The following is a 20,541-nucleotide window of genomic DNA, read 5'->3' as shown; positions in this document are numbered from 1 at the left end:
AGAATGCAGTTTGTGTACATACAAAAACAGGTATTGTTTGCTGACACAAATATTCTGCCAATCATTTCCAACTGTACATGCACACCCCCCATCCAGTATAAGATTAGATTAGATTCCCTACAGTATGGAAACAGGCACTTTGGCCCAACAGGTCCACACCGACCCTCCGAAGCGCAACCCCACCCAGACCCATTTTCCTCTGATTAATGCAGCTAACATTAGGGGCAATTTAGCGGCCAATTCACTTGACCTACACATCTTTGGACTGTGGGAGGAAACCGAAGCACCCAGAGGAAACCCACGCAGACACCAGGAGAATGTGCAAACTCCACACAGACAGGCGCCCAAGGCTGGAATTGAATCTGAGACCCTGGTGCTGTGAGGCAGCAGTGCTAACCACTGAGCCACCGTACCGCCATTTTTTTCTTAAATTACAAAAATACTACACTGCTTCACACTTTTTACATGTCCCAATATATACTTTCATTTAAATTTTTCCATTTTGGTGTATTTACTTGCTTTTTATCACTCTTTTAAAAATTGATTGACTTTTATTGTTTGAACTACACATGCTCTTGAATGTCAGCAGACATCAGAGAAAAAAACAAACATATATGTTTGAAAATACGTTTACATTGTTTTAAACCAAGCAGTGACTTAATATTTAGCACTTTAATTCTACATCAGCCTTTGCTTCATGAATTTGACTAACAAATTTACCACATGGAGACTTTCCAAGTATACATTTGTGTAGTATCCTTACAGCTAGATCTTTAATTCATTAAGAAGTTTGAATGTTTTGCGAAATAAATAATAATTTACTTCAGTTCTCCACCCTGTATTTAAGCATTTTGTCATATCGAATCACATCGAAGTACACCTTCTGATCTATAATGAATTGACAATTACGTAAATCCAGATAAACAGTTAAGTATACATACAATTTACTTGAACTACATTATGGAAAAACAACAGAGCAATTAAGCTGTAGTAATATGAGGAAGAAAAAGTATTTATTATTGGGAACAAATGGGAAGGTGATATTTTGGACACAAGATAGTGGTGATATACATAGGACCAAAGGAGGGAATGTCCAAGAGACTTCAAGCTTGAAGGGGGAGTATAAGTGGGGCTTTAGCTGGAAACAATGAAGTAACTTACTTGGTCAGTGGACTAGTAGCCAGTTATAAATGACAAGGGCCTATTTGCATACCAGCAACTGTATGATTGGTTCCCAGTTGTCTGGACAGCTTGGATGTGTGAATGTTTGTACAGAAAGAATCAAACCCTTCTGAAGGGAAAGAACTGTGTTGTTTCTTTGCATCTCAAGCCTGAAGATAGCCAGTTTACTTCCTATCATTAATTTTCTTAAGCTATGAATTTTAATAATAAGACAGAGACTTTCACACTCACTGTCTGCTTCCTGCAAACAAGTGAAAGTAACTGGAAAACAAAGATCGAGAAACAATATTCTGATCAGCAAAAGGATTACCACAGCAAAGCCTGTGAATTGCCTTCCTACGCTTGCCCTCTACCCATAAGATCCATGGTTTATTTGTATCTAGCTACCTGTATATGAGTCTAGAGAGTGCACTTTCAAAGTGAGTTGGAGTTTTAGTTAATAGAGCTATATATCAGTGGTTCATAATTGTTTATCTGTTGTTATAATCTATTTATTTGCAATGAAAAGCAGTTTTTGTTAAGAACAGAAACCTGGTCCATGCTTTCTGTCAATGTGGGATTAAAAGACAGGTAAGTTGGGGGATTTTACTTACTATTACAAATATTTAACTTCTGTGACAACTTTGGAAATAGCAGGGCAGTGAGGGGTAACAATTTTCAACACATGCTCATCACCATCCAAATCACTCTACTTCATCAGCCGCTCATGCTGCATCAATTCAATATGTTTTGCTGCTTTTAAAGGTTTGAATCATTTGAGCTTTACACTTTTAAATCTGTCCTAATGCTTCAGTAACTGTTAACCAGCTTTTGCAGTTTTACTTGAGTCAGCTCTAGTACTTCAAAGGCACTGCAGAACTGAATTTAGATGATGGGCTCAACAGTGGTGTTCCAGCTGCTCAATTATTGAGAAACCACCGTGTTAATGTATAGTTTCAAAAACAATCAAAGCCTGTAATTGACCACTTAAGATCCCGCTGACCGTTCCATTACCAGAAAAGAAAATATCTGAATATTGCATTGACACATAACACATCCTAACTGAGTATCTTACATAAGGTGTATAACTGTGCAGGAATGGGTAATTCTATAATTAGTGCATTCTGTTTTTTATCCATTGTGTCCTATGTGTGATGAGATTCTGACTTTAGCCAACACATTAAGAATGTAAAGATATATGAAGTGCTTCTTCATGTGGATAGAAAATAAGGTAGATTCTGTCTACTCCTTCCCAAAGCTGATTAGACAGTAAAGAAAAAGCCCAAGACACGCACTACTTGCTTGAATCCATATTCAGCACGGTGGCTCAGTGGTTAGCACTGCTGCCTCACAGCACCAGTGTCCCAGGTTTGATTCCAACCTCGGGCGACTGTCTGTGTGGAGTTTGCACATTCTCGCCATGTCTGCGTGGGTTTCTTCCAGGTGCTCCAGTTTCCTCCCACAGTCCAAAGATGTGCAAGTCAGGTGAATTGGCCATGCTAAATTGCCCGTAGTGTTAGGTGCATCAGTCAGAGGGAAATGGGTCTGGGTGGGTTACTCTTTAAGAGGGTCGGTGTGGACTGGTTGGGCCGAAGGGCCTGTTTCCATATTGTAGGGAATCTAATCTAATCTTTGACGTGATCCTGAACTTATCAGTGAACTTTTAATATCTTGGGCGGCACGGTGTCACAGTGGTTAGCACTGCTGCCTCACAGCGCCAGAGACTCAGGTTCAATTCCCGCCTCAGGCAACTGTCTGTGTGGAGTCTGCACATTCTCCTCATCTCTGCGTGGGTTTCCTCCGGGTGCTCCGGTTTCCTCCCATAGTCCAAAAATGTGCAGGTTAGGTGAATTGGCCATGCTAAATTGCCCGTAGTGTTAGGGGCAGTGGTAAATGTAGGGGAATGGGTCTGGGTGGGTTGCTCTTCGGAGGGTCGGTGTGGACTTGGGCTGAAGGGCCTGTTTCCACACTATAAGTAATCTAATTTGTTTTGGTCTCAAGAATCATGGGTCAGTCTCAAGAAAACCTATTCTTCATGCTAACTTACTTCATTAAAATAATCTGATCATTTTTTAATATTAAGTTCCCGCTCTGCCATGTTATGCACATTGCTTAATTCTGAAATGTTGAACAAATCACATTTTAATTCAAAGATACATTATGATGACTTGTTACTGGATCTCAAGCATTAACCCTGCTTTCTTCCCACAGCTGCTGCCAGGCCTGCTGAGTTTATCCAGCTAATTCTGTGATCACAGCATGATGGAATTTCACTTAGAGTTTGAGAAACTTGGATCTGAAACGGTGTCCCAAATTATGGATATATGAAGAAAGTTGGCTGTAGTTGACTGTAAGAAGCAATGCAGACATGTAAGAGCTGCTTCATAACTGTGAACAAAGATTCATTCCATGAAGGAAGAAAGAAAGACTCAACAACAAAAATGTCCCATCCGTGTCGAGCTACTGAAATTCAGGATGATATTGCTAAAGAAGTTCTGGGATTTGAAGATGATTCTCAAATTTGCCAATAAAGTTGAGAAGGAAAGAAAAAACCCATACTTTTAGAATTACCAAAGAAGTTAGATTTGGGTTTAACGAAGGACAAAAGTAAAGCTGAAATTCTCGGAATTACTCAAACACTTCGGTGTATCAGAGAAGCAGACAAGTGCAGTAGAGGTAGAAAAACTTAAATTACAATTGAAGAAAATGGAGTTAGAAGATGAACAAGGGGAGAGAGAAAGAGAGAGAGAGGAGAGAGAGAAAGTTCTTAGCTGAGCAAAGTGAGAGAGATGAAAGGGAGAGAGGGGGAAAAAGAGAGAAGGTGTTTAGCTGACAAAAAAGCATTTGAGCTTGAGAAGTTGTGACTTAGTCAGCAAAGCCAGGTTAACAGGATAGAGATTAAAAGAGAAGATTGTGACATATATAAGTATGTCAAAACTCTGCTACATTTTGATGAGAAAGACGTTGAAGCTTTCTTTATTTCATTTGAAAAATTGGCTACATAGATTGAGTGGTGTGTGGATTTGTGGGTAATGCTGGTTCAGATGAAACTGGTAGACAGAGCTAGTGAGGTATTTGCAGCGCTGTCAGATGAGGGGTCAAGAGACAATGAAGAGGTCAAACAAGCTATTTTAAATACTTAGGAATTGATATCAGAAGCATACAGACAGTGGTTCGGAAACACAAAGAAGGAACCAGGTCAGACTTATGTTGAGTCTGAAAGAATTAAACATAGTCATTTTGATCGATGGGTGCGTGCTTTGAAAATAGATAGGACATTTGAGGCTTTAGGAGAGATTATTCTGCTGGAGGAGTTTAAAAACTCACTTCCAGAGATGGTAAGAATTCACACGGTGGAGCAGAAAGTTCAGGAAGTGAGAAGGGCAGCAGAATTAGCAGGCGAGTACATGTCTGATGCACCAACAAGCTTCCGGCCAGAATTTTGTCCTGTGAGGGGTTGAAATTGGGAGAAGGGGAGATCCTGCACCACAAAACCAAGAGTAGAGCACACTGGTAAGAATTTACCACATGTTTAAGAAGCCCATGAGGGTGAAAAGGAGGTGAAAGGCTCAGGTATTTTCACTATAATGCAGTGGGACACAGGCAACTTCAGTGCTGGTGATTTCAGAAGGACACTGGGAAGAGGTGTTTCATTGCCAGAAGGTGGGACACATAAAGTCATAGTGCTAGTCGTTAAAGAACGACACTGTGGGAAAAGATGTGGCAAAGGAAGCTAAGCCAGTGGCATTAGTGAAGGGAGGAAAAGAGACCCCAAGTAGAGCAGAGGAGCTGCAGGAGAGTGCATAGCCTAGGCAGGGGCTAGGTGTGGAATTAGTACCTGATTGCTATGAAGAATTTGCCTCTGTGGGTAAAGTTTACTACGAAAGAACAGGAGGAGAAGGACAAGAAGTTACAATTTGAGAGATACGGGATCTAACCAGTCGCTGATAGTAAGGGATGAGTGAATATACACACTTCCTGATCTGTTACCTGAGAGTGTGATAATTTGTGGGTGGATGGATAGAAATTTAGCATTCCTCTGTATAAGATCAGGTTGGAGTGCCAACTCAACACTGGGGAAGTAACAGTGGGAGTGATTGACAGTTCAAGGAATTTAGTTTGTTCTTGGGAATGATTTGGCAGGATCCAAGGTGGTAGTGACAGCCCTTGTTGTGGAGAAGCATAAGGAAGACCAAGAAACTGAGAAGTTAAAACAGTGATATTCTGGTATTTTCCTAGACTGTGGTAACAAAATCCCACTATCATAAGCCACATGACGAAGCAAAAGGTAAGGAGAAAGATGAATGGCGCAGGAAAAACCTGAACAGGCAGAGAGTCAGACAGAAGTGTTAAGTCCTGAAAGGCCAAGAGACTTGCAACAGCAAGGCAAGATGATAAACGACATATATGCGAATGCGTACTCTGAAGATGAGGCAGAGAATATTCTGGAGAGTTATTATCTGACAGATAGAGGTGAAAATGGAGACCACGGCAGGTTAGTGCAGAGGAGAAATGGGCGGAAGTGCACCAGATTGTGTTGTCGGTAGCATTCAGACAAGAAGTGTTACGGGTAGCACATGAACTACCTGCAGGCAGTCACCTAGGGGTATGAAAGATTTGGCCTCAGATACAAAAACATTTTTAATTGGCCTGGAATGCACAAGGATGTGGTTAACTTTTGCCATTTGTGTCATACATGCCAAATGGTAGGTAAGCCACAGATGGTAATAAAAGCAGCCCTTTGTTGCCAATTCCCACATTTGAAGAACCTTTTACGCAAGTTATAATTGATTGTGTAGGTCCCCTCCCGAGAAGTAAAAGTGGGAACCAGTACTTGTTGACCATAATGGATGTGTCTACCAGATTTCCGAAGGTAATTCCATTATGGAGTATAAAGGCAAAAAAGGTGGTAGAGGAGTTAGTAGCTTTCATCACATGGTATAGGCTACCCAGAGAGATTCAGTTGGACCAAGAGTCAAATTGTACTACTAGGCTGTTTAAAGTAGTTATGGGTAGCTTAGGTATACAGCACTTTAAATCCAGTGCTTATCATCCTGAATCCCAGGGAGCATTAGAAAGGTGGCATCAGACATTGAAGACCATGTTGAGAGGACTACCAAATGATTGGGATAAAGGTATCCCACTTGTTTGCCATTAGAGATGCTACAAATGAATCTACTCAGTTCATTCCCTTTGAGTTAATATTTGGTCATGAAGTGAGAGGCCCTTTGAAATTAAATAAAGAAAAATTGACAGGACCAAAGTTGGAGATCTCACACTTAGAATATGCATCGGAGGTGAGGGAGAGATTAAATCGAGGAGGTGAGTTAGCTAAACAGTACCTAAAGAGGGCAGAGTGTAAATGAAGCAGGTGGCAGATAAAAGCTCTGAGACTCAAATGTTTTCCCGAGGAGATGATGTGTTAGTAATATTAGCAGTGATAGGAGATCCCTTCAAAGCCAGGTTTAGTGGTCCCTATCAAATTGAGAAAAAGTTGAGTCAGGTGAACTATCTAGTAAAGATGCCAGATAGAACAAAGAGTTTCGGGTATGTCATATGAACATGTTGAAACTGTATTACACTAGAGAGAAAAGGGAGAAACAGGTGTTGGTCATTGTCCCACAGAGTGAGGAATTGAATCCAGATGATGTGAATTTTGATGTGCCTCAAATTAGATCAAAAAAATAAAGAAGTCTTTGAGGAGTGGGATAGATTAGTAAGCTACCAGTCTCAGGAACATAGAACACAATTGAAAGATTTGTTACAGCAGTTTAAAGACATATATAAGAATTAGATCAAGAAGACCAATGCTATTTTCATGAAGTTGACATAAGGAATACTGCTCCGATAATACAACACCCCAATTAGCTTAATCCTGTCAAAGCCAGCCAAATCCAGATGGAGGCTATGCTTGATGAGGACATCATCGAACCAGGCCAAAGCGAGTGGAATTCGCCAATCATCTTAGTTCCTAAACCGGACAGGACTCAACGATTCTGCATGGACTATTGGAAGGTCAATGCCGTTACAAAATCTGACTTATATCTAATTCCTAGATTGGAAGACTCTATTGAGAGAGTCTGACAAGCCAGTTACATCACTTTAATGTGTGGTTACTGGCAGGTACCTTTATCAGAGTTGGTGAAAGAAATTTCTGCGTTTGTAATCCCAAATGGGCTATATCAGTTTAAAGTAATGCCATTAGGAATGAAGAATGCACCTGCCACATTCCAAAGGGTCACGAACAGAGTTGTGGGTGGGTTAACAAACTGAGCAGTCTATCTTGATGATATAGAGATCTTTAGTAATTCCTGAAAAGATCACATGGTACATTGAATGATTACGAGAAGCAAAACTGGTGATACACTTAAATAAAACTGATTTCGCAAAAGCAGAGGTGACGTTCTTGGGACATAACATCAGTCATGGAAGGTTTACCGTATGGGAATGCAAAAACGAAGGCCATCGAGGAACTTCCACAACCAACTTTGATGAAAATGGTGTTTCAATTCTTAGGACTCAGCGGATTCTATCGGAAATTTGTTCCAAACTTCAGCAGTGTAGTGGCACCGTTAACCAATTTGCTGAAGAAAAGCAAAAAATTTCGGTGGATAGAACAATGCCAGGAGGTATTCGACCATTGGAAATCAATATTGATTACTAAACCAGTTTTAGCTTCACCAAACTTTTCAAAACCTTTTAAAGTCACCATCAATGCTAGTGACATTGGAGTTGGAGCTGGGATTGAACTGCCAGTTGGTTACTTTTGGAAGATCAACATCCACCATAGGAAATACACCATGATCGATAAAGAACTATTGAGTTTGATACTGATCTTACAACATTTTAATGTGTATATCACGAACAATGTGTCGGAGACCGTTGTGTACACTGATCATAATCCGTTTACATTCTTAGAACACTTAAAAGAGAAGAGTATGAGACTATTTTGTTGGAGTCTTATGTTACAGACTTTTAATTTAAAAATCATACATGTTGTGGGTTGTTATAATGTAACCACAGCTGCATTATCACAGATTTAACTGATAAAGTTTAGATGAGATTTGTATTTTTTTCATGTTTTATATATGGGAAGAAGTTAAAGCAAACTTATTTTAAAATTATCTGTATGTTAGGGTAATTTATTTTGGGAAAAAAAGGAAAAAAGTGAAGCCATTTTTTCATTATGGGAGTTCATTTTTTTCTTAATGGTGGGGGGGGGGGCAGCATTGTGAAGATGTGGGTGTACTGTACCTTTTTAAGAGAGTTAAAAGTTAACAGAACTACCTGACACAGCACCAAGTGTTCTGATTAAGATAACAATGTAACACTTGGTCGAAAGCTAGATTAGCTGGGTTGTCTAAGATGACAAAAAACAAATTTGAATTCGGCCAATCAGTTTAAATTATACCCCAGAAAAAGTGAAACTCCAATCAAGTTTGAATTTAGTATGTTGACAATCTTAAAAGGCAAGGGCACAATCCATTGCTTTGGGGTGTAAGACTGGGGAAAATTGAACAACTGCGAGGAGAACTGCCTCAAGGCACCAGCATCTGCAGGCTGCCCGGAGAATAGTTCTCTTAAAGGTACCTTTACCAAACAGTAACCTGTGCAGCAAAAATTCCTAAAAAGGAGGAAAGAAAATGAGGAAGAGAAGATTCAACATCTGAACGTTTTGTTCTGAAATCTTAACCGAGGGGTTTTATCGGATTAATATTGTAGAAGGGTAACAAAAAAGATATGTTAGAGGAAGGAGTTGTAAATAGTTGTGAGTTAATTATTCTCTGTTATACCTTAAGAAATGAAGTTTTTAATTTTTACTTTAAATAGTTCTTGGCCTCAAATTTTCACAGATTATTGTACAGGATAAATATTTTTTGTGTTGCTGGTTTAAATTAAACAAGAGGGTTTTACCCCTTGTCTTAACAGTTGCAATCCTCCAAAATTCCCAGAATGAAGAGAAACCAAAGTAGGAAACCGAAAAACAGTTCGGAAAGTGCTAGAAACAATCATTATAAATGTTAGAGCAGGACTTTTGGAAAATCATGACATAGGTAGATTTAGTATTTTTTTATGAAAATAAAATCATGTCTGACCATTCTTTTTAAAGATTTCTTTAAGGACATTACATCTAGGTTGTATGAAAGGTTACCTAACAGGAAGCAGAGAATTTGGTTAAATGGGTCAATTCAGGTTGCAAACTGCAATTTGCAGAATGCTAATGGGGTCAGTTCTGGTGGCTCAAATATTTACAGTTCGTGTTGGCAACTTTGATGGGGCAACATTGCATTGCAGCCACATTTGCTGATGACACAAACATATTTGGAATACAAAGTATGAGCGAGAGACTGAGTCTTCCAAGGGACATTGATAGGATAAATGAGCAGCAAAAAATTGACAAGCCTAGTGAATTTGGGAAAATCTGAAGCTTTCGGTTTGGCAGGAAGAAAAGAAAAGCATTGTATTATTTTGAAAGAGAGAGAAGCTGAATACTAATGTACAGAGAGATCTGGTTAATTTCATATATGATTCCCAGAAATTTAGCATGCAGGGATAACAAGTAGTTAGGAAGGCAAATGGGATGTTGCCTTTTATTGTAAGGGGTTGCAATACAAAAGAAGGGAAATCTTACAACTGTACAGAGCAATGGTGAGACTGCAGCCAGAATAATACATACAGTTTTGTTCTTCTCACCTGAGGAGCGATATACTTGCATTGGTGACATTTCAGAGAAGGTTTACTTGAACCGTGGCTTTCTTAAAAGGAAAGGTTGAGAGGTAGGAATTAATCTCATTGGAGTTCAGAAGACTGAGAACTGATCTAATTGAAACATACAGGACTCAGAGAGGGCTTGGTAATAGATACTGAAAGGATGTTTCCTTCCTGAGAGAAGTTAGGAAATAGAGGACACAGTTTTAAAACAAGGAGTTTGCAATTTAAGTTGGAGATGAGGATGAATTTCTTTTCTGATGGGGGTGAAAGTTTTGTACGCTCTGCCCCAAAGAATAGTGGAACCTACTCATTGAATATATTCAAGGCTGAGCTGAACAGATTTTTGAACTACAGAGGAGCGGAGGGTTATGGGAAACGGGCAAAAAAGTGAAGCCAAGGTCATGATCAGTTTGACTATGATTTTCTTGACTGATGGAGCAGTCTTGAGAAAGCTAATGTTACTGTTTCTTGAGTTATAATGCGAGTGGTTTTACTGGTTTATAAAAATCTGAACCATCAAATCGTAGGATGTTTATGGTCAGAAAGTATATACAAGTAATTTTCTAGACTGGAGCTGTCAGATGTGTTAACAGTATAAAGTAAGGAAAATACTTACTTTTTGAAGGTGTTTAGTAATTAGATGTAGTATTGAATTTTTAAAATATTTATTTTCATTCTGTAATCCAGATTTGCCTTGTTCCCTTGCATTTCTACCTATAGTTATGGCTGTATGTACCCAGGAGCATAGCAACAAGTAGGCCATTGAGTGACTTGAACCTGTTCTATCATTCAGTGAAATCATGGTTAACCTAACTCCATGTACCTTCCTTGTGCCATTTCATTGAACTTGCAATTAATATAAAACTATGAATTTCAGATAGTAAGGTGAATTCCATACGTCAGCCATCTTTGAGAGAAAGAAGTATTTCCTATTTTGATTCTTAAGAGGTTCATCACTAAAGTTTAAACAATTCCCCCTCGTCTTAGACTCCCCAACATTTTACTCTGTGCACCCTACTCATTCCCCTTTTCAAAATCCGGGAATACACTGCTAATTTGTGTAATTTATCATCGTATTTGAACATGAGAACTCCAGCTATCTTTCTGTTAAACCTACCCTGCACTCCCTCCAAGGCCAGTGTATTCTTCCTGAGTTGTGGTGCTCAATAGCTCACAGTGTTAAGCAAGTCTTTGTGTAGTTGAAGCATGACTTCTATCCCACCCCCACTTTTGTATTTCTATTCATTGAGATAAAAAGGCCAGGATGCAATTATCCTTTCATTTATAGGGCTTGTTCTTGACATTTCGATAATATATGCATCCAGGACCCAGCTTTCCCACTAAGTTCTGTTGCTGTGCTATGAGAGCCTTTCATGATTGGATTGTAGTCAGGCATTTGTGCATCTTAAAGGGAGGATTTCTTATGTGCAGCCTGTTTGTTACCTGTGGAGCACATTGCCTATATGTCCATGCAGGTTGGGAGACCTTCAGAAAACAGTCTTCAAGTCTCTTTAGTCCTTCAATGTTTCCATATTCAAAATTTTAAAAGTAACCCCGTCAATCCTTTTTAGATCCACGATGAGTGACCTCATCTTTGCCTCTCTCGATCCATTTTCTGGTTTTGCCCATTCATTTAATCTATCAATATCTCTTTGTAAACAATGTAGTTGGAAGCAATGTTGGATACGTGACTTTCAATCCCATTAACTAAATCATTAATAAACATGTCAAGTAGTTGAGGTACGAAATCTGATCATCTCTTGCCTGTTAGAGTACTTGCTCATTACCCTTATTTCTCCCATCCGATTTCCTAACCAGGTTAACAAGGTATTTTCAAGTCTGCTTTAGCTAACCGTCTCGAAAGGAACATTAGGACTCACTTGAGTAGCATGCTGGAAATCGAGCCCTGCTAGGATTTCACGAAGTATGCAAAGTTTCCAATTTACCTGAGTTTCAGAACTTTAGGTTGATAGAAAACGTAGAACCTGCACTGGTAGGAATGAGCTGAAGTTGCCTGAGCTTCAAACATGTACAGCTTATTCTGGACCCTATGGCATGCAGGAGCTCCAAATGATGCATTAGCTATCCTGCCATTAATATGTTTAAATTACTTAATTATTTTACAAAGGTATTTATTTTATTTATATATTTTATTAAACTAACTACCTCTCCAATCTATTTCAATCTTAGTCATAGAAAAATTGTTAACTACCTAGCAGATACTTCTCATACAGCTAATTGTTTTGTCCCCATAGTAGGGTAAGGGCTACACTTGTTAATAAATACACCAAGTAGTTGAGGCACCAAAACAGATAATCTCTTGTTTGGTAGAGTACCTTCTTATTAACCTACAGAGTGAAAAATATTAGAAAAAACAAAAGCGAAGGAGGACCCCTTTCCTAAGTCCCGTATGTCCCTTACCTGTCCAGCTAATAGGACTCTGTTCGAAGTCACACTATATCTATATACTTCTGAAGATAAAGCGTTAGCTGATATCAATTCAGAAAGACCAATTTTAGATGCTTTCCTTAACTAACCAACTGCCGAGATCATGTAAAACCTAGTTTATTGCTAGGAAATTTAGATATAACAGTAGATATCGGTTAAATGTTAAGTGCAAATATCGTTAGATTTTTACACAGTGGTTAAGATCCCCTTACTGAGCAGAATGTGAGCGCCTTCGAAACAGGTCTGCAGAATATTATCCCTTTATTTTTGGCTAGTTGTTTAATGACATCTTTGTGAAGCACCATTGGAGATTTTCTAATTGAACATAAATTATAAACATATAAATGAAAAGTGTTATTCTTTAGGATCTGGTCAAGGATGTTGTGCACCTTTCAAATAGGGTTGCTGTCTGATGCCCCTCCTGTGTCTCAATAAAACAAAGTCAATCAACAGGCTTGCTATATTTTACCAGTAGCCATTCTAAAGTCAAACTGAAAGGGCTGTGTAGACACTAGCTGTGACCTGACTGGATGTGAAAGCTAGTACTTTCAACTTATGCACGTAGCCTGTTTCTCTTGAATGTAGATGCAGTAGACATTCAGGTTTTAGTGATTGTGTTTAGTGATGTTAAAAACCTTGTGCCGTGGGGTCTAAAAACTTGTGTAAGCTGCTATTGACTCCTTCCTGTTGAAGCTTCAGCAATTCATCTGAACAATTGACCACATACATGGGCAAACTTTCGGGAGCACCACAGAAGAATTCTGGCTTGTGAACTGAGTGCAATTGGAGGAGAAAACCACATAATCTCATCAAACTTGCTTTGTTTGATTTTCTACCTGGGAGGGTCTGACTGTTTGTTTTGGCATGGGTAATAATCTTGGTATCTCTCTCAGGATTTTCTGTTTAATCCCATAGAGGTGTCATTGTGGCACAGTGATTAGTACTGCTGCCACATAGGGCTAGGGACCTAGGTTCAATTTCACCCTGAAGCGACTGTCTGTGGGGAGTTTACACATTCTCACTGTGTTTGTTGGATTTCTGCTGGGTACTCCGGGTTTCCTCCCACAGTCCAAAGATGTACAGGTTAGGTTGATTGCCTGTGCTAAATTGCTTCATAGTGTCCAGGGATGTGTTGTCTAATATGGATTAACCATGGAAAATATGAGCCAAATGGGGTCTATTAGCACCTTAGGGATTCTGAGAGAAGTAAATTGACTTTTTCTGAGTCAGCAGCAGGCATTAATTCCCCAATGGATAATTAAGCTATAGGAAAACAAACAGTAAGTTAACCTAAAAGGTTACATTGTACCTTGAGATCTTAGATCGTTATTGCATCATAATTTTTAAATCAGTAACCTTTCTTTTCTGTTATCAAATGAACATTAATTCCCTAAGTATAGCATCAAAATGAGTTTGATTTGGGTTTGTTTCTTTAAAAAGTATTCACTGCTCTTAAATTTCTTATTGACTCAGGTTTTTCTTTTCAGACCCAGTGTTATTATTATTCCTGCTGATATTTACAAAGCTGTCCAGTATTTTATGCTGTCATTTGTATTTGGTTTACTTATTTTCACTTTTATCTTTAGAGTTGAGCTCAACTGTTCTTCCACACTATGAGGAGGTTGGCATATGTTTTAAGCAGCTGGAAGTTGAAGCTGGTAAGCTGACTGGACAGTGGCCCTCATTACATATCAACATGAATAACAAGGTAACTTAGTATACTGTAACTTTAGCTATTTTATTCATTTCTTGCTAATTTATATCAGTTGTTCTTAATCATTTATTTCCTGTCGGTAATATAGTATTTTCATACTTCAGTTGATCAACTGAGTAGTTTATTCATTAGCTTTCTATACCTACCTAGGGATAGGGATATGCAATGATTGATTTGGTCTTTATTTTATCATTAGTCATTTTCATGCATGCAGTAATTAAACTGCACAAGTCTAAACTCGCTCAGGAATAATTACGTTTCAAAACAAAATGAATCTCCTATTGTGGACTTTGAGATACAAACCCTGGGAGATTAATAACACTGAAAGTAAACCTAACAGTTTCAGTTGATGAAATGAGAAGTAAGAAATGATCATTTGGTAGTACAGAACTTAAGTATTGCTGGAAGAAGCGCACTTTATTGAAGCAATTTGCAAAATACTAAAAAAAGGTTTTAAAAAAAAGCATACATTATGAGAGGAGAGATTGGTTGGCAGTTAGTCTCTGATTGTTACAGGTATTGCCTTGAAGTGCACACCATGTAGTGTTGATCGTGAACTGGCAGGTTGACTCTGGTGGTCAGAACATTACACTGAAAAATGAACCAAAGAATGGCTGGCACCTATTTTATACAGTGGAAGTGGAAGCAGCACTTGACCTTCTGCACAGTGACCTGTATATTAATATATGTAGCTTCCAATACATGCCATGCAGTAACTACATGCCCAACCGGCAATCCTGAATTGGTTGTCAATATAATACTTCAAGATTCCTCAAGATTATCCAGTTTCAGAATCATATCTAATGTTGGACGCTTTTGTGAGTTATGCAGCACCGTACAGTCAGTACCTTGATGGTTGTAATTAGCCAGATGGATATGCCGTTCGATTCAATCTGCCAGTTTTTGGGACACGAGGCCTACATACCTGGCATCAGACTGGCACTGAAATTCTATACCATGTTACTCATTTGTTTGCAAGCATAATATCTTTTTATTTTGATGGCATTTTGGTAGTGGTGAACACCAATGTTGTTGGTACTCCGCTGTAGCAGAGTGAAACAACTCACTTCATCTGTTGCTCTCACATTTGAGATACATTCTAAGGTAAACTGGGCAGTTTTTCAGGACGAAGAAGTGATTGTCTCTGGATATTACATTTATGAATACACAGGATGCTGTTCTTTGCAACCAAAAAAAAAGTACATGCACTGCCTTTTTCAAACTTGACAAATAGGTGACATCCGTTTGCTGGTTAATTCATCAGGTCACTTCCTGATCAGTAGAGGCGACCTGTGTAGTTTGAAATCTTAACAGCCTGTCAACCATCATTGGTTGAGACATTGCCCTGGAAAATGTAGCAACTAATCAGAATCCATTTGCCAACAAATCAACACTCTCCTCTTCAGCTTTATGAAGGTTTGTTTTCCCCATTATCAATATTCCTTTGAATTAACTTGTGTAGGATGAAAAGCTTTAATAAAATGTGTTTTTTTACAACAATTCTCAAATGTAACTTATATGATCAAAATGCCCATGGATTAAGATAGAAAAAATGTTATGGGCAGAATCTTTTGGGGGTTTGAGTGATGTGGGCTATGGTACGATTTGTGGCTGAATTATGTGAAAAGTCTTGCAAGGCCATCTTGACATCAGGAACATCTCACACTATCATTTATGCTTTTGATGGACAATAAGGCAGGTTTCTCAGGAAGTTCTCAATTAAAGGGGATTGTGTTGAAACATCTTATTGACTCCCCAACTTGAGTCTTTAATATTCAGCTTCCTTTGTTTACCAAGCACAACAAGAAAATTAGATGTGGAAAAATCTCAACATGGAAACCAGAATGGATAACTGGTAACTTCAGTTTGCCACTTGCTCTGCAGGACATCCATGTTAATCACTGGGTACCAACACTCAGTTACCCCATAACCATAGACATTGGTATCTGACATGTATCGTTTCCTAAGAGATTTCACGACACATCTCTGAACTACTTACTGGGAGTGTTCTGAGGATGGGTCACTCGGCCCAAAATGTTAATTCTGATTTCTCTCCAAAGATGCTGTCAGACCTGCTGAGCTTTTCCAGCAATTTCTGCTTTTGTTTCTGATTTACACCATCTTATGTTTTTTGTTTGGCGTAGTCTGAAATTGTAGCCTCCACTGCTGGTCCTGGGGGAGGAGAAATTATCTTTGACTGAATCCAGCCTCTGCATCATCCCATCCTGTAGGAGCTCAGGACCTTGCCTGCAAAAAAACAAACCCCACCACCAGGGATATATTTCCCTCCTCTCCCCTATAAGCATTCCAAAAAGACCACTCCTTCCGTGACTCCCTCGTCAGGTCCACACCCCCCACCAACCCAACCTCCAGTCCCGGCACCTTCCCCTGCAACCGCAAGAAATGCAAAACTTGCGCCCACACCTCCCCCCTTACTTCCCTCCAAGGCCCCAAGGGATCCTTTCATATCCGCCACAAATTCACCTGCACCTCCACACACATCACTTACTGCATCCGCTGCACCCGATGTGGCCTCCTCTATATTGGGGAGACAGGCCACCTACTTGTGGAACGTTTCAGAGAACACTCTGGGACACCCGGACCAACCAACCCAACCACCCCGTGGCTGAACACTTTAACTCCCCCTCCCACTCCACCAAGGACATGCAGGTCCTTGGCCTCCTCCATCACCAGACCATGGCAACATGACGCCTGGAGGAAGAGCACCTCATCTTCCGTCTAGGAACTCTCCAACCACAAGGGATGAGTGCGATTTCTCCAGCTTCCTCATTTCCCCTCCCCCCACCTTATCTCATTGCCAACCCTCAGACTCGGCACCGCCTTCTTGACCGGCAATCTTCTTCCCAACCTCTCCACCCTCACCCCCTCTCCGGCCTACCACCCTCACCTTAACCTCCTTCCACCTATCACATTCCCAACGCCCCTTCCCCAAGTCCCTCCTCCCTACCTTTTATATTAGCCTGCTTGACACACACTCCTCATTCCTGATGAAGGACTTATGCCCGAAACGTTGATTCTCCTGCTCCTTGGATGCTGCCTGACCTGCTGAGCTTTTCCAGCAACACATTTTTCAGTTCCAGTTTCCCCCATTAGCCATGTCTAAGGCAACTATCAGGAACTATTCAAAGCAGCTCAGGACCAACAGTGATTGTTTGGGTGTACAATGCGCTTTTTAAAATGGTGAGGTGCAGGCAGTGCCACAAGGTTGGATATCCCAGCAGTAGCAAACTGTTCCAGGAATGGCACGTGGTAGGATGGGCTAGAGTTGGACATGGATGACGTGAGACAGGATAGATAGTTAATGAGGCAGGGTGGCAAGATGATGAGAAAACTTGATACGCCTCACCATGAAAAATCCTCCACAACCACTTGCATTTGATAAGGAATGTACCAGATTCAGCCCTAGGTGTAAAGATATTTGAGGCTATTAGTCTTCTGGATAACTAAATACTAGAAATATTGGAGGATAGTGGATCATTTCAACCTAGTATGAAGTTTAGAATGTCTTATTTAGAATATCATGGGCAATTGACTGGAGCAGAAAATATTCTCAAGCTAAGTTGGATTTTGTAATGGGTTCTACTTTAAAGGAGAAAGATTTAGAGCAGACCAATGCCATATGTGCATTAGTGATGGTAAGTGTAAAATTTTAAAGTACATAGAATCGCTACATTGTGGGAGCAGGTCATTCAGTCCATCGAGTCCACACTGAGCTTCTGAAGAGTATCCCACCACCAATCAGCCCCCACCCCCTCCAGCTAACCACCGTAGCCCTGCATTTACTGCAGGCATCCCTGGACATTCTGGGGCAATTTAGCATGACTAATCCAACTAACATGCACATTTTTGGACTGGGGGAGGAAACCTATGCAGACACATGGAGAATGTGCAAACGCCAAGGGTGGAATCGAACCCAGGTCCCTGGTGCTGTGAGGCAGTAGTTATACCCACCTTGCCACCCAAATTTGACACACTGTGGTACAGGGAGCCAGTGAATGCTAACAAAGAAAGGTGGTTCAGTTTGCAACATCAACTTTGAGTTGCAGAGTTCTGAATACGTTTAACTTTCTGAAAGTGAAATTATGGAGGGACATACCCATTTGGCGAGCTCAAGTCTTGGACTGATAAATGCACGCATTTGACTCGAGGGAAAAGCAGGATTTTCTGGATGTGATAGTAAGTATTCTTGGCAATGGACAGAATGTTGATTTTAAGCACAAATTAGATTAGACAGGACAACAAGGGTTTGCACCTGAGGTTCAGTCTGAGCCAGAAAACCTAGAACAAGATAGAATTAGTATAAGAGGCAGAAATTTTCTCATGTAGTTTGAACATGATAGTATTTGTGTTGCTGAAGAAATGGAGAAAATTTTGACTTCTGCAGGAGCTTGATGTCAATCTGGTATAATGTGTTCATACAATCAAAGGCAGTTATGGATAGACAGAGCCATCTGTCAGTATGTTGACTGGGACGTCATTGGTAATCACGTCACCAAGATTAATTCCATGGGTGGAATCTTTTAGAATTTGAACAAACAAATTAAACCAAAGAGCTGTGGATGTTGGAGATCTGAAATGAAAAGAGAAATTAAAGAAATTTAGCAGGTCTGACAACATCTATGGGGAGAAAGCAGAGTTAATGTTTTGAGCCCAGTAACCGTTCACCTGAACAACATGGGCGATGACATGTTGTGAGGCAGAATCTTGTAACAGTTGCAATAAAGCCCATCGCCATGGTTTTCGCAACTGGGATGATGAGATTCTCACCAAGTCATGGTGAGATGCCAACTGACTGGAGGACGCCTTGTCAATGACACGACTCAATCATTAATATTTCCATCTTGCAAAACTGTCCAAATGAGCTAGACACAATTAAACACAACATGAAAATCAGAGCAAGCATCAGGAGATTTAGCTGACTTTCTGCTCAAAACAACCTTGTGTTGAAAACTGGGCACCAACATCTCAGGGCATGCTCAATGGGCACCTGTCATGTACATCCCATGGTCACAGACATTTTCATTGATATGTGTGAGCCTTAACAAAATCACATTTCCAGTCCACTTATAGGACACTTCTGCGCCTCAGTGCAGTACATTAAGTTGCTCCAGCAAATATCATTCAATGCTGTTAGTAGGACACTATGCAGTCAGGTTCACACCCAGCTCATGAACTGGAGCAGGCTGCATCTCTGGATCCTTCCATTGTTGTCATAACACTCACTCATTCTGGACCTCACTGGATACTCACAGCTTACCTGTCTTGTCTTGCCTTTTGCGCTTTACCCCATCAGCCAGAGATAACAGGCTCATATTACTGCTGCCTAGCTATGTCATTTAGCAGAGCAACAGAATCAGGAAGATTGTCATAGTTGTCAGCAGCATCGTTGTCAAATCAAGAGAGAGCCTTCACTCAGGTGTTGCCAGCACAACAGGTCTCCAGTACCAGTCCAGGGCCTGTTCAAATGGTTAGAGTCAGGATCCTTTCCTTATAAAGAGTGAGGAGCCAAATGGTGGGGAGGTCACCCCTTGTCTTAATTCATTCTGCCTTAATGTGGGTTGTTTTCCTTATCGAAAGAAACAGAGGCAAGTATTACTGAAAATGCAAGTAGGTGGCATAGCTGTTACTGCTGGTACAGATGAGGTGGTGTTTTGACTGAATGAGTAGGCAGCTCAGAGTACATGCACTTTTCGTGGTGTCATGGGGTGTGGTAGGTGAGGCTGAGTGAGGAAGATGTTTGCAGGCAATAATGAGAGTCTTGGTGAGAGGTGAATTCAGTAGCAGCAATAGAGTAAGTATGAAATATTGGAGAGAAGCTGATGCCACTTCACTGCTGGAGTGGAGAAAGATGTTAATCATGTTCCTAAACTGCTAGGCATTCCTCTAGATAGGCTGAAGCTGTTTTAATTCAAGGTGACAATCTCCGATCAGACTGACCTGGTCTGCTATCATGGCCTCCACTGCTGGGCCTGGAGGAAGAAGTCATCCTGCCTGTGCACCACCCCATCCAGCAGGGCCACCAACACATTGCCCACAAAGCAGGACACCACTTTCCCAGGCTACCATGTTTGGGGCAAATGTCAAAAAACATGCATTGCAGTTCCAAATTGACAGTGCTTGTCTAGGTCCACAACAGGCTTTTAAAGATAGTATGGTGCAAGGGGTGCCCATGAATTTCAGGATATTCCAGCAGTGACATGTTGTTCCTGGAATGGGATAAGCCAGGATGAAAATTGGATGTGAGAGATGCCATAGGTGTGAGGTAGGTAAGACACAGCAAGAGAATTTGCGACGCGTTCTGGTGCCAAACCCTAAAAAATTCTTCACAACTCAGACTTAGCCACAAAGTTATAATATTGAGCCCAATGCTTCAAACCTGAGTGAAAAGGGAGTAAACATTGACTCTTCCTTTAGACCTGGTGAGAATCTGATCATAAAAATAGACAGTGGTGTACCTACTGCCAAGCACAATGGCCTACATGAGC

General features: G+C 40.3%; 1 protein-coding gene across 1 annotated transcript in view; it reads left to right on the top strand.

Annotated features, from left to right (window-relative positions):
• The window catches only part of LOC132816198 (band 4.1-like protein 4B), a 373,493-nt gene that overhangs the window by 270,356 nt on the left and 82,596 nt on the right, over positions 1 to 20,541 (top strand). The window contains exon 18 of the mRNA XM_060825694.1: positions 13,908 to 14,029. Within this exon, the coding sequence (XP_060681677.1) occupies positions 13,908 to 14,029 (122 nt within the window). The remainder of the gene's footprint in view (positions 1 to 13,907; positions 14,030 to 20,541) is intronic.

Source organism: Hemiscyllium ocellatum, chromosome 5 (assembly GCF_020745735.1).
Source record: "Hemiscyllium ocellatum isolate sHemOce1 chromosome 5, sHemOce1.pat.X.cur, whole genome shotgun sequence".
In the NCBI taxonomy this organism is placed as follows: domain Eukaryota; kingdom Metazoa; phylum Chordata; class Chondrichthyes; order Orectolobiformes; family Hemiscylliidae; genus Hemiscyllium; species Hemiscyllium ocellatum.
The sequence above is the reverse complement of the archived record's forward strand: the minus strand, read 5'-3'. Positions and strand labels throughout refer to the sequence as shown.